This window comes from Ictalurus furcatus, chromosome 21 (assembly GCF_023375685.1).
Source record: "Ictalurus furcatus strain D&B chromosome 21, Billie_1.0, whole genome shotgun sequence".
Taxonomy (NCBI): Eukaryota; Metazoa; Chordata; class Actinopteri; order Siluriformes; family Ictaluridae; genus Ictalurus; species Ictalurus furcatus.
In genome coordinates this window covers 10,897,370-10,912,580 of record NC_071275.1, presented here as the reverse complement: position 1 = coordinate 10,912,580, position 15,211 = coordinate 10,897,370, and the positions used below count along the sequence as shown (strand labels likewise).

Sequence of the window (15,211 nt, the reverse complement as noted above, 5' to 3'; positions counted from 1 at the left end):
CATCGCCGTGGCAACGAGCTCGTTTAAAAACTCAGTGCTTATAAAAAGCTTCATTGGGGCAACAGCTGAGCCAGTGGTGGTGGTGTTGAGGTGAGGGCAGAACCATCTTTAGTATTTTAGAGCACCAAACCACACGTACGTGATGGCCAACATCCCTCATTCCTGCCACATAGTTTCCATAAATATTTATTGTTCTTGGTATGACGGGTGCAGTCCAGGCCGTGTCGCCGGGCAGCTGGGGGTACGAGCTGGATGTGTCACGCACTGACCTCTGCCTTTTATCTCTTATTCAGGCTCCAGAAGTCTGAGTCTACAGTACTACCAGTGTCGTCATGTTAAATATCTAGAACATCGTGTTCATATCGAAACCCTGTGCATTATTTCACAATCCTGTAGTGACATTATAGTGTGTGAACACTTCCAGCCAAACGGAGCACAAAATTCTTTTACTTTACTATTTTAATGTTATTCATTTTTCAGAAGAATAGAAAATATGTAAATGACAGTTTTGTGTGTGTGTGTGTGTGTGCGCGCGATATGGACGAGCGTTCACTTGTGAAGAAATACAGCAGGTCTTGTTCTCTCGTCTTTCAGAAGGCATATATTTCATTTAAACGTACATTCATATGCAGTATAATCCTCTTCAGTGTATAGTCTTTTACAGAGCTATGGTTCTTTTAGAAGCGTGCCGTATAACAAGGTTGTACTACAAGAAAATGTGGAATTAAGTTTATTTATTTATTTATTTTTGTCCATGGTCATATAAATAGTTCAGTCACGCTGCTTGACGATTAGTGGAAGAGGGAATGCTCTGAGATGAAAAGTGCTGGAGTCACCGTGCAGCGCATCCGTGGTCTGAACAAACGACTCGTTTAATCGTGGTTTTGGAAACACGGTCACAGATCCGTCCCGATAACCGATGCTGTTGTCGATGCTGATTAACGACTGGATTTTAATATACTTGTGCAGGGATGTTTTTTAAGTCCTGCCTGCTGAGTTCGCCTGGTAACACTCCACGGAAATAACGCGATGCGCTTCCTTTTATTTTCCCTACGAAAGATGAGAAACTCCTTAATACTCCTTAATAAATTTATATAAAAGACCAATGCTGTACATTTACGTGAGTGATATTGGTTTTTTTTTTTTTTTTTTTTTTTTTTTTAAGCAGCATAAAAATGTCCACCTCCTATCTAAAATGCTGTTGTTTTGACGATTGGAAAAATAATATAGATGTACACCTGGACTGCATCTCAGTCTGTTAGAAATTCCCTTTGATGTCCGTGACTCCAGATAAGATCCTAAAGCAGCATCGATAGTGGGAGGGGGGTGGGGGTGTCCCATCTCTTCGGCCACCCCAACGTTTACTTGTCCATCCTCCACCACCCCATACCCACTCCCACTGCAGCTAATCACATTACGAAAAAAAAACAAAAAACTTAAAACATAATCACTCTGATTCCAATAAGTTAGAAAACCATACAAAAATAAGAAAGTAACCACAAAAAAATGGAGAGAAAAATACTCTCAAGTGGGACTTGAAATAAAAAAGAACTCTATTTGCCCCTAAAATTGTGTCCCATGTATGACATGTTCTTTTATAACTGGTTGAATCTGTGAATATCTCTGTCTTCCCTTTTTTTCTTTTCTTTTATTCTATTTGGAGTCAAAGAAGGAAAGAGGGAGTATTTCTGTTAAGTTCGGTGGAGGGAAAGCAAGGGGAGGGGTTTGCAGGAGAGCATCACCGACACGTGTGCATCTCCACCATCTTGCGGCACTGTTTGCACTTGACGTAGCAGCACCAGTGGAATTTGCAGCTGCACCTGTCTACCACCTCCACCTCTTGCGTCTGGAAGCCTCGCCCGCAGCACATGAGCTCGCAGCCGTCAATGGCTTTCGAGGTCTTGTTGCAGTAGCGGCCCACCGTTCCCAGCATGCCCGGCGTCCTCGGGTCATGCTCGCAGAAGTCGGGGCTTGGGTCCAAGTAAACCAGGTCCTCGTCTGTGTGCGGCTTGAACTGTGAGTTGCGCGGCACCAGAGCTCGGGTGGTGCCTACCTTACGCTGCTCCACTTCGGTGGCACCGTCAAACTTCTCCTTGATGACGTTGCCGACCTTGCGGAAGGGGGGCATGGCTTTCCAGCAGGTCTTCACCTCGCACGAGCCGGAAACACCGTGGCACTTGCAGTCCACTCGCATGTGGTTCAGAATCGCCTGAGGAAGAGATATAACACAACTCTTGGTAAAGCAGTCATACCAATTTTCCGGCATTTTTTTCGATTATGTCAGATTAGTCATAATTCTGCCTATTATCAATAATCTAGTGAAATTACCATTACACCTAGTGACAATCCTTAAAAAGAAATTCTCCAATTTAAAGATGTCAGAGTTTATGATTTAGGAGATTGTTATTTTATTGTTAGAATTAGGAGATCCTAATTATGACCAAAAAAAAAGTTTTTCCACCTTCAGATCAGGATTTTATCTCGAACTCGAGGTCTTGCTTTATATCGTGTTAAGGCAGATAAGTGCAGAACAGCCATTTTACTACTCGCTTCATCTTATCAGCATGATTCACACACTATTAATCCATGGGTATGTGCTTTCAGAATTACTAATAATTTTGGAATGACGACCAATTAAGCCTCCGTGGGCCTTACCTTCCTCCCTGCCTCATTATTATGGAGATTCATTAGGGCTCGGTTGGACGACTGCCCTTTGCTTCTTTCCCTGACGTCCACGAAGGACTGGGAGAAGGCGACTCCGTAGGCAATGTTGTCAGAGCACCCTGACCACTGGAAACCTGGAGAGAGTGAAAAAGAGAGAGAGAGAGAGAGCTTTTTAAAAATGTAAAACCATCCCTCCATGATCATTCATTAATCTTCATGACACGTGCTTTTATGCTTTATGACAAGCCTTTTGTATCCGGAATGAACTTTTGTCCTTTTGATTAATCGCCGGATGTTAAAGGCGTTCCTTTTCATCGTACCCTGAGGGCTCACGCCGTGCACATTGCGGTCACAGCCGCACTTCTCGAGCTCCCCGCTGCTGCACGCCCTGGTCACGGCGTACGCAACACTTGCAGCGGAGATAGCGTACACAAACGCAGCCTCCCTTGTGCCTGTCAAAAGATGTAAGAAAGTGACGTTAATACAGTATGGTGCTGCGGGATATCGTGGATATGGTCATCTCCTGATATTGATGACGGTACCTTGCGTGACAACCTTGCCAAAGACGGGCATGGAGTCCAACGTGGAGCAGTTCCACCGCCGGTTACGGAACTGGTACTGGCACTCGTCGATGGCCAGCTGAGCGCCCCGGCGTACGGCGTCCATCACCTCTACGTTGCGCTTGCAGATCTGCACCTGCCTCTGGATGAGGCCTCGCAGCTTCTCGCAGGTCTCCTCGTCAGAGATGCTCCCCACAGACGACAGCTTGGCCAGATACCTTTTAGAGAAAGGAACGGAAATGAGTCAAGCAAGCTCAGAAAACCAAATGGACAAGTATGTTTAAAATAGAGATGGAACTGATCAGGTACTCGGGTTCAGTATCAGGATGATACTAGCAAAAAAAATGGTGGAGTGAAGATCACCATTGTTAACCGGAGTGAAAAAGAACTAATTCAATCTGATCCTGTAATGAATCTATCCTGAATCGATATCAGAAAATGAATTAATTGGGTGTCATTTTACAACTGTGTTGCATCTGTTTCTAATAAGGTAAAGAATATTAGATGGCTGTCAATGTCCGGTGATACTCAAAGTTTCGTTGTCTGTAAGAGAAATCGGAATCGTGCCATCGTCCTCTCAATCTAGTTCATAGTAACCGTGTATTCATTTAGGCAATTAAGAGAATATCAAATCTTTGTGTTAGAAGAATATATACAATGCGTTACTGTCTGAATGAAGTATGGTGTGATGCTGAATCAAATGGTGTACGAACGCGATACTCGAATATGTTTCAGTTTCCTGTCAAGGTTGCTCAAACATCAAAAAGAAAAGGACTTCCAAACAGACTTTACAATTACAAAAAAAAAAATCATTCCACACTATTGTATGGAGCGTGGAAAATGAGAGAAGTATTTATGGGGCGGGTTGTGGTTCAGGTAGTAGAGCGGGTTGTGGTTCAGGTGGTAGAGCGGGTTGTCCACTAATCGTAGGGTTGGAGGGTCAATTCCCGGCCCACATGACATGCTGAAGTGTCCTTGGGCAAGACACTGAACCTCAAGTTGCTTCTGATGGCAAGATAACTCCTCGCATGGCAGCTCTGCTCCCACTGGTCTGTGTGTGAGTGTGTGAGTGAATGAGAAACAGTGTAAAGTGCTTTGTAGAACCGCTAAGGTTAAAAAGCTCTATATAAGTGCAGACCATTTACCATTTAAATGAGTTTCATATATTTAAATGAGTTTCTGTGGTATATTTAATAAATTCACATTTACATTCATGTTGTTTTTTCATCTTTGTTTTGCCTTTAAGAACACATCATTCGAAATTAGATGGTTGGAAAAGTAGACGCATTCAGAATGGCCGAACAAATAAAAAATAAAAAAGTCTTTATGTTCTACTCAAATAGCAAGCTTTCTAGAATGATGTTAAACACTAATTACTTTTTAGGTAACAATCTAGCTAGTCGGTTTATGCTAATGTTTGCTTGCTGATAAAAGTTAGCTGCTTAACAGGAATGTCGCTATTTCAGTAGAACATAAAAACTATAAATGCAGTTACGTCATTGCAGTTCATCTTCCGTCTGGACTCCATTTAACTGTAATACATATCTCAGGGCAGACAAGTAGGATTGGCTAACTATCTGAAGTGTGCGACCTAAAAGAGTGTCTATTTCTTCTGTGGGAATTAAAACCGCACCCATCATTTCTATTCCTTTTAAAGCCAAGTCTTGCTTCTAGCAAGCTCAAAAATGTGAATTTATTTAATACACCACAGAAAAAACCAACCACAAAATTAATTGAATGTGAAATGTAATATAATTCACATTTTCAAGTACTTTTGTCAGGTTCCAAGCTCCATATTGCTGCATCATGTGAGCAAATATCTGAAACCAGACCAAACCCCACCGAAAAGAGCGAAGATGCTGTGCTCAAAATCATCCAAAACTGACCAAACAGAGCGTCCGGGTATCATTCCACAGGTTCAGCGACCCGTCGTAGCTATCTGTTTGTTTTAAGCATCTGGTAAGCACAAACAGTATAAAATGTAAACAGAGCGGAACTGTTGAGAAGTTCGTGGAGAGCTTACTGGAGAGTCGGGCAGACGGGCTTGACCGGAGGGAACGCTGAGGGGGCAGCTAACTACAAACATTATCTTTCACTCTCACCGCAGGGGCAGACGGGTCAGGGGCACGGTGAGGGGTTGGTTGGGGGGGGGGAGTGATTGAGGAGACGGTTGTGGCATTGCTCAGGCTCACACTGGGTTCCAGGTCTCTCTTAAAAGCACCTTATAAAAATAGGTTGTTTCATGAGCTCGTCAAAAACACACTTAGAAATTCCCATCCAAACAAGTGTCTACTTTGGGGTGCGTTAATGGCAGCAAGCGGAGATGTCTGGGTAAAAACAAATCGTTCGAGAGGAGGGGTTCGTGAACAGATAAAAACTGTTTAATGGCTGGATTGAGCAGTAATGCAGCGTGTGTTTTAAAAAAAAGCTTGACATTTCCCTTCATAAATGTAATTGAAGATACCATGGGGGATACCATTTGATTGTAATTTCTCTACGTTCCGATAATAATTTTGTTGTTATTGATACTCGAGCACTGATATGAGTTTTCTCCTCGTTTTTGACCACCAGTGATCCTCATGGTCGGTCATACCAAGTCTGAGACAATCTGTTGACAGGGGCTAATTTTGTAGGCCAGGGATGGGACAGACACCTTCTTGTTCCTGAAGCACTCATATCACCACACAGCTGCTCTGATAACCTCCTTCTCACCGTCCTCGTCCTCTATCTCATCCACGTTCAGACAAGTGGGGTGACATCACTGACTAGACCAGCCGTCCTTTCTGATCTTATTGGTACTTATTGGTGCTCGGACATCACCGCTGGTTAAACCGTCTAACCAGGATGCATACGTGTATTGAGCTCTTGAAAGGATTTTTCTCTGCGTCTAACGTTTCCCACCACAAACCTTCACGTCGTCAGCGTTGGTCCGCGCTCACCCTGTCTGCATGCGATTATAATTACAATACGGCCTAAAAAAAAAACAAAGCTGAGAATATCGGTACCAGCTGCTCGTATGATGCTAGCGTTCATAACAAAAAAAAACCATTCAGAAGGAAAACACCTGCTAAACCACACGCGAGAGGTTTTTTTCATGTGGGAACGCTTGGCCAGACCTTGGGGGGAGATCTTTGTTTGTGGTGCTTTACGTTTTATCTTCCGTTCCCTGTTCCTCCCTTGTCTTTCGCCCTTTGTTTTCCGAAAGCGTACCTTCCACATGCTAAGGTTAACAAAACATGGAGATAAAGACTGTGGGATTTGGAGTGGGAACTGGACAGGTTTTTTTTGTTTTTTTCCCCCTCACAAGAGTTACGTTTGTGTTGAACTACCTTGCTTTGGCCCCTGAGCACAGCTTAGCCAGGCACGACTTAACATGCAACCGCTCAATACAAGACACAAGTCTAGATGAAGGCAAATTACGAAGACACCTCTTACTTAATGACTTCTACGTATTCACCAGACATATCTGAGCAATTTGCCAAACTAAAGAAGGTTTACGTTTCCTCCTTTGGAGGACAAAAAATAAAAAACAATCGGTGTGAGTAACCAGACCTAAACAGATCTCTTGCCAGATGAAGACGCTTGCAACAAACGAAGACGAAAGCAAGGCCCCCACGTCGCTTGTGTTTACACCAATATTTACTATTTACATATTTCTCTGTTCTGCATCACAGGCTGCTCATGACAGAGTGATGAAAGGCATGTTTATCCAGAGTCATTTCGCAATCCTTTGGGACGTTTCTATTCACCGCTTCAACCATTATTTTCCCCTCTCGCACCGTTCGTTACACCCGTTCAGGTACAAACCATCGTTTGCTGAAGGTTGAGAAGAGAACAACGGCTTTACAATGTCACAACTCGCTGCTGGTGTAATAACATAATTACCAGTCATTATGTTGTAAAGGTACACACACACACACAGGTATTTCTTGATTATTAACTAATCTAGTCATTAATCTCTGTGAAAATAGAAAATGCCAAAAGTTTTTTTGTCATTACGCAAGCATGCAGATATTATCCAGGTGAAATGATGCTACTACTAAAATCACACAAATCACTCGGCCGTTAGCGTTCCTTGTTGTCCGTCATGGAAGTTGGACATGACCAAACAAACAAACAAACCCCAGGACAACCCAGAACCAGAATCACTTCTGTACAGATCTCTACAAATCTCATTTTAACTCTAGAGGGCAGTCTTTTCTCAGTTTCGCCCTCGAGCATCGGCTGGACAGCGCCGGTCGTCTTCGGAAAGTGTTTCTAAACCATACAAGTCTGATGTCTTGGGCATCTGATGCGCATCCAGTTCATCGTGACGACAGCATGAAAAACTTCAGCATGTGACATGTCAAAGGATTCACTGTTTTTTGTTTAGTTTTTTTCTATACAAGCCATCTGATACAATGATCCTTGCCAGCATTTCCTGAAATAAAATGGATATGGAGTGAGATGGAAGATCGAGGCATTACAATGGAGACAAAATGCATCCTCTTGACACAAACGGAGCAGAGATGTGCTCAGAAATACTCCTCTATCTACACAGGAGGCATTCGGGTACATGAGTGGCCTCGAACTCTGTTATACGCACCATACACGAAATGCTAATTTGCTTTCTTCTTGTTGTTGTTTTGCCAATATTTTCATTCAGCTTTATTCAAACAACAGCCTAACAGTGCTTCTCTGTCACCTGTCACTGATTTATACCTGCACTATAAACAGATAATACTGTTGCAAATTGACTGCGAGTTCTGGAAAAAGTGTTCGAGAAGATCTTTTTCTTGGGGACAGAGTCTCATTCCTGAAGCTCAGCTGGCCTTCTCCGACGTTCAGCGTGATAAAACGCAGATCCTGAGGAGCGACGATGGATTGAAGAGAAGCTCAGGAACACACCGCAAACGCGGAGAGAGAGAAAAGGGAATGTAGAGCAATTAACCCGAATACGTTTTTCTTCTGGGTGGACGTTAAAGTCAAGCAAATCCACATGTGTAGAAATAATGGAAAGATGAGAAAAAATATCAAAGTGGGAGTCTTTAATTTCTCATGAGGTGTCGGCCATGGGACTGTCCTCTACTCTCTTACTCTTACCGTTCCATTTTCTTGAAATGAAAGATTAATTTAAAGCGAGACATTTTTATTAGGCCTGGACAGGATCACCTGCTGAAAGGACTCGGGCGTATGCGAGAACACGGCTTTCACAACTTCATTGACCTGTTGTCACTGCTGTTATTTGTGTTAGCAGTGTTAGGCGCCAGGATATATTTTGCATTAGCGGTTTCTTCTCGTGTTGCTCATCAGCTGTGGACTATTTATTGACTGCCGCACACAGAACCTTTGTTCTTTCCGTCGCAGGCGCTGTGACATAGAGCCGTTCTCTCGAGTGTGACCCGGTACTCACGACGATGATCAAAACTAAACAAAAAGCTAAACAAAGCTGAAGGCCAGATGAAAGAATTACCTCTGCCTTAATTTTATGGACAAGGACATGGACATGGATACAAAAGTGTATTGGGGGGATAGTTTTGAAGATTTTTATTTTGCACTTAAGCAATTCTGGGGAAAACGCTTAAAATTTTCTGATGACGCATACAAAGCGTCCAAATAAATGCTTTCTAGAATGTATATGCCCCGCCCCCTATATACATTCAATAGACATATGCATTCCAAACATGGTTCCCGTTCCCAAACGACATTTGGTCGAGAAAAAAAAATGGCCAATTTAAATGGTTTATTCCTTTGGAAGACGGAGAAGCTGATGAGAATAGGTCATGGTTAAGTGACGTGCTTCTTGGAGGCGTTTTACCGACTAGTGGTTCTTCCGACTGAAGTATGTCGCTTCCTCAGACTGACCCAGAACGGCAGGTGGGGTTTCTCCATCAGTAAGAGTCAGCAAAAGACTTTCGCTCTCCTCTGAATTGGACGATCTCACTAGATTTGGTATATCTTGAATAATAAATCAGTCGAGCAGTTCAACGCATCTTGACTCTGACTTCCTGTTTCAGAAGGAAGTACGTCAAAATCTAACTTAAATCTTTTTTTAAAGCTAGATTATGTCTTTCCAGATGAAATACATATTAAATTACTGTAAGTCTGGGCAGTATAACGATATAACGTTGATATCGTGATAAATTGGGCGTATCATGATCTTTTATATTCTTTTATTTTATTCTCTTTTATTTTAAATAATAACAACACATTTTTAGTAACCTGAAAACAGCTGATTTGATCATTTTCTTTATGGAATCTTTAATTTTTTTTCTCCTTTTCTGTTCCATCCATCTATCTGTCCATCTTCTATATTGCTTATCCTACAGGGTTGTGGGGAACCTGGAGCCTATCCCAGGGAGCACAAGGCGGAGTACACCCTGGACGGGGTGCCAATCTATCGCAGGGCACGATCACATACACACTCACACTCACACACACATTCATACACTATGGACACTTTGGACATTCCAATCAGCCTACCATGCACATCTTTGTACTGGAGGAGGAAACCGGAGCACCCGGAGGAAACCCCCGCAGCACGTAGAAAACACGCAAACTCAAGTACCGATATGATCTTCTTGGCATATCACTCAGCCCTCTATTAAATGTACAGCTTAGTAACCCCCCCCCCCCCCCGACACCCCCCCCCGACTGTGTACCATTAGACCTTCATAAGCTTTATAATTAACCTTTTATATATACCCTTTAATCGTGTAAAACTCTTTAATCCATCACTCGGCATTGTGTTTACACAGCCAACCCAGTATGCAGCGTATTCATATGTATTAATGATTAAGCCCATTAACCTGGCATCTCTCAGTTAACGATTGAGCTCATTAAACTGATGCTGCTTTATTAATGATTAATCCCATTAAATAAAGCCCTGCAGAGGTGCACTAAACCGGCACTGATGATGGACAAAAGCTTTTGGCTCGTTTAAGACGTGTGCTTAATAAAAAAACAAAAAGTTGCGGCGACGATCATAAATGGATTATTATCGAGATATATATATATATATCTATATCTATATATATATATATATATATATATATATATATATATGGATCAAATAATTCAGATTAGAATTTTTTTTTTAACTAGTCCTTCTCTATGTCATCAATGGTAGACAGATTCTGCACAAAGATGTTGACATGGCGAGCGGAAGGATGTGAAATTCACTCGTATCGCAGATTCGGTGGTATTATCAAATATCGATTCATTGCCATAAGAATCGATAGTGAATTGTATCATATTGTATGACAGGAGATTTATCAAATATATCTGTTATGAAATAAAATCGTATCATTTTCGTAAGTCTACTCTTACGAAGCTGTCTGGAAAAATCTGCCTCATGACTCGATATTGTTGTAATCCTCTGAGCAGGCCGCTTTATCAGCTTCTCCTTTATCAGTGAATCGGATGCAAAGGTTTGTACATGTGCGTTTGCCTGTAGACGTGAAGAATGATCGGTTTCCCACGACTAACTCTCAACAATCCTGCATATTCAAAGTACGTCATGTAAGTAAATGAGGCATGCTCAAGTAAATAAACACCACTGTTGTGTTTAGAGTTTAAAACAGGTATTGAGTCATTATTTTGTCGACTGTTTACATACTTGTTTCATATTCTTTGAAACTCGAAGCTGCCATTATAAATGACAGATCTGTAAATAGCTTTTATCCCTTTCATTCAAGATCCAACCACGTTTTAAGCCACAGCTTAAGGCAAACTTGCATTCAAGGCACACACACGCCTTTTTTTTCCTTCATTTTTTTTTTCATCTTCCTTAATTTTTGTCAGCTCTGCCAAGTGCGATGTGAAACTACCTGCTCCTACCTGCTCCCCGGGGCTCCCGTTCAAATCGCTCTGTCAAAATAATCATATTTTTCCAGACAGGTAAAGATTTTTTTTCTTTTTGGTGCCTTATCCTCTCGTGGGCTGCATGCCTGTGCATGTCTGAGAGCTTCTCCTGTCACCACGCCTAGAGCTCAGGTCCAAAAACACGGCCAAATAAACCGACTGACGGGCACGAAAGACGCTTGAGGGGGAAAATCTGCACAGATAAATATCAATCAGTCGCTTCTGAAAACCTGTTCTGTATCATCTCAGCTGCTCGTAGGCTTCACTACTAAAATGAAAAAGGTTCCAGGATCATGTACTCGTTCTCTGAGCAGCCTCGTTATAGCGAGTGGTGCACGAATTTCAGTGGTGCACGAATTTCAGTAGGAACCGCTACATGTTTACCTGCCTACCAGATTAAATAGTGCATGAAAATATACCACCGGGTCTGATGTACCGATCAGGTGAGTTCCACCAGAAAACCTTTTGAAATTCAAGCTCATTTAGGAACCGTTTCCTCACTGTTAAGGTTCATAGAAGTGCCGTGAAGGTTTCTGAGCGTGAGACTGTTCAGCGAACCTGCACCCGAAGATCTAAAACACACAGAGTAGCCGGCGTTTTGGAAAACCTTTTGAGGGTTCTTTGGATCGTTTCGGCGAATAAATGTTTCAGATGCAAACGATGAAGAACAATAATAAGGAGCTCCAGAGTTCTTTGCGAACTCTTTCTTATGTACTTTACGAACATTTACATATTAAGACGCTCCATAAACAAGTGGGAAATATCAGAAAAGGTCACGCAGAGTAAGCTGCTAAAAACAGAAGGTTCCTGGAAGATCTTTTACAGGTTCTTTGAAATGACACTCTTTCAGAAATGTTCACCGTGCCTATATGAGCCATAATGGTGCATAAATGGTTCCTAAAAGAACCTAATTTCAATAAGTTTGCTAATAACTGTGAGCTGGAACTCATATACGATAATAATCTTGTGAAACATGGTGGAGTGCTGTTTCCTGTGTCCTGTATAATACATTTAGGGGTTCTTATTGAAATGATAGGGTCCTTTAAGGAATCATTAGTACCTTCTAAAATATCTTCTATAGTAGGCGATTTAGCTACGCTCTAAAAACCGAAAGGTTCCTGGAAGACATTGTATAGGTTCTCTGAACAGTCTCACTATCAGAAACATTCACTGTGCCTATAGGAACCTTAATAGTGCATGAATGGTTCCTAAAAGAACCCTACTTTTGATAAGACCCCCCCTAAATATAGAGGTGTCATCAGTATTAAACAGTACAAGAAAATACAACACCCTGTTTGGCATACGAGTTAAGTGGGTTCTAGCTCAGAAAATGAAAGTTCCGCTTGAAAACTTTGGGGTTCCTTAATTGAAACCAGGGTTCTTTTAGGAACTATTTGTTTCAAGAACCTTGCCTTGTTCATTTGGCGAGCCTGTCTGAAAAAACAGCTTTCTTCCAGGAACCTTTGTTTTTAGAGTTTATCTAAATTTCAGATAAGAGAAGATATTGTTGAAGAACGTTTAAGGGTCTCAGAGGAGAAGTTTATGAATTACAAACGCTTGCGTAAAGAACACTAATTTCAATAAGAACGCTTGAAATAAAAAATAAATGTAAACAGCACACGGTAAATAACACTCCACCATGTTTGACATTATTATACGTGAGTTCCAGCTCACCAATCGAAGGCTCCACTAGAAAACTTTGGGGTTCTGTCTTTTAGGGAACGATTTGCACTTTGTGAACCGACGGCGTTTTAAAATTCTCTACTAAGAACCTTTTCAAATGTCTTCTTCTTCTAGGTATGTCGTAAAACAAGACCTTTCTGGAAATATCGTTGTATAGTCTTTACAGCAGTACCTTATACAAAGCTTTTTGTCAGTTCTTGAGACAAATGTTCCCTAAAGGATCTCTAATTTCAGGAAGAACTCCAAAATCTTGGACAACAAAGGTTCCTCAAGGGTTCTTTGGGTGGAAAAGGGATCCCACTTAGAGCTGTGAGAGTTTCTTCTAAGAACGTAGCCTATTCAGGTTGCAGCCAGGACCCTGACAGTTCCTAGTTTATATTCATTGTTGGTCAAGTGAACGGGAACCTAATTGTGTATCGTAAATAAGCAAATGAATAAATAGGAACACATTTCCAGTGCTACGATTATCAGTACCAATGAACACTTTTGCTCCTTACTGTGTTGCTATAAGTTAGAAAAGACAGAGTTGTATTTCCTGGCATGCTTTTAAACACACGGGGGAACTTTGTGGTGTGACACACGTACAGGTGTTGTACAGATACAGCCTGAGATATCTGTCCATCAGTCTATCTATCTATCTATCTATCTATCTGTCTATCTATCCATCCATTTTAAACACTAAACTCAAATCGACACAAGAAGATAATGAGAAAAAATGACTGAAGAGTGGGACACCGTTTATAGCGTTTCTGTCCATCTTTCACCTTTAATCAGAGCTTTAAAAGATCCACATGGACCTTCTCAGGTAACAGATACACACCACTGCAGAGACAAGTTACAGTACAGTGTGTGTGCGTGTGTGTCCTGGACGCGTGGCGCAATACACGCTCTTGATTTGATATGATCTGATCTGATCTATCAGCTGTCACTAAGATCCATGAAAACGTGAGAAAAACGTGTGGTTCACTTACAGCCAGTTGCTCGCGTTGGCGGAGAGAAGCGCCAGAAAGAGCATCAGCAGAGACCTGAACAAACAGCCCGAGGTCATCTTGAAACTTATATCTAATAATAATAATAATAATAATAATAATGATAGTAATAATAAATAAAATTTGTAACAAGAACAACAGCACAATCCACAGGATGGAGAGGCGCGAGCGCACTTATTATTATTATGATTATTATTATGATTATTATTGTTGTTGTTGTTGTTGTCGTCTTTTCCTCTCTCTCTTTTTTTTTATTTATAATTTTTTTTTTTTTTTTTTTGAGGCAAATCCCACTTTAAGCGATTAATCCGTATCCGGGTATCCAGTCGGAGGAGCGCGCGTGTCGGTTCCTCGTCATTCACTGTTCAAATCAACTTGACTTTTTTTTTTTGCAATATGTCGCGCACGGTGTCTCCTTTGGTCCCTGTCCGCGTGCACCGGCCGTTAACTCGCAGCCCCGCGAGACTCTCCGGTTAAGTTGAGCGCGCGGTGTGTGTGAATCAGACGCAGTGACGCGCCGCCGCTCTGAGCGCCGAATTTAGTCGCTCCTGGAGGATTTCGGAGAGGGGCGGTGCGACATGTGGGGGGCAGGTTAGTGTGTGTATGTGTGTGTGTGTGTGTGTGTGTGTGTGGATAGAGGCGGGTTTAAAAACGCGTTATGTATGATTTCTGCAACAGTTCATACTAGTCTAGGTCTAATTTCTCTCTTCTCTCTTTTCCCAGCATGTCAGTTGTGCACTTTAAGTAAAGTGAAGGTGATATGTATGGTGAGGGTAAGTTCTATAATAATAATAATAATAATAATAATAATAATAATAATAAAAGCAGTGTAGTAGTAGTAGTGGTAGTAGTTAATATTATTAGTGTATATATCTCCATCCATTCATTTTCCGTACCGCTTATCCTACACAGGGTCTTGGGGAACCTGGAGCGGACCCGGGGCACATGGTGGGGGACACCCTGGATGGGCTGCCAAGCCATCGTAGGGCACGATCACACACACATATTCACACATTATGGACAGTGTAGAGATGCCAATCAGTCTATAATGCAGGGTTTTTTTGACTGGGGAGGAAACCGGAGTACCCGGAGGAAACCCCCAAAGCACGGGGAAAACATGCAAACTCTGCGCACACAGAGGCAGGGGTGGGATTTGAACCCACAACCAACCATGCGAGGTAAATGGGTGAGAGAGAGAGAGAGAGAGAGAGAAAGAAAATTAATATTTATATTAATTTAGTATTTAAAAAATTACACATTATATTCATTTTTGTTATTATTAATAATATATTACCTTAGAGGCAATAGTTATTATTATATTAATGATAGTAGTACAGAAAATTGTTATTATTGTTACATATATCTATTAATTTAAAAAGAACATTTACTATTATGTACACTTTTGTTATGATTTTTATCTATCACCTTAGTAACAATAATTCCTATTTAGTATATTATATTATATTGTATTAT

The 15,211-nt window shown here is 41.5% G+C and overlaps 1 protein-coding gene across 1 annotated transcript; it reads right to left on the bottom strand.

The window, feature by feature from the left end:
- Positions 1-409: 409 nt before the first annotated feature.
- On the bottom strand, positions 410-14,232 carry wnt4 (wingless-type MMTV integration site family, member 4). The gene is made up of 5 exons (XM_053653184.1): positions 13,721-14,232; positions 3,207-3,442; positions 2,985-3,116; positions 2,656-2,798; positions 410-2,209 (listed from the first exon to the last, which is right to left on the bottom strand). The coding sequence occupies exons 1-5, from the start codon at positions 13,795-13,797 to the stop codon at positions 1,739-1,741; spliced, it is 1,059 nt and encodes a 352-aa protein (XP_053509159.1). The 5' UTR covers positions 13,798-14,232; the 3' UTR covers positions 410-1,738.
- Between the last annotated feature and the right edge of the window lie 979 nt (positions 14,233-15,211).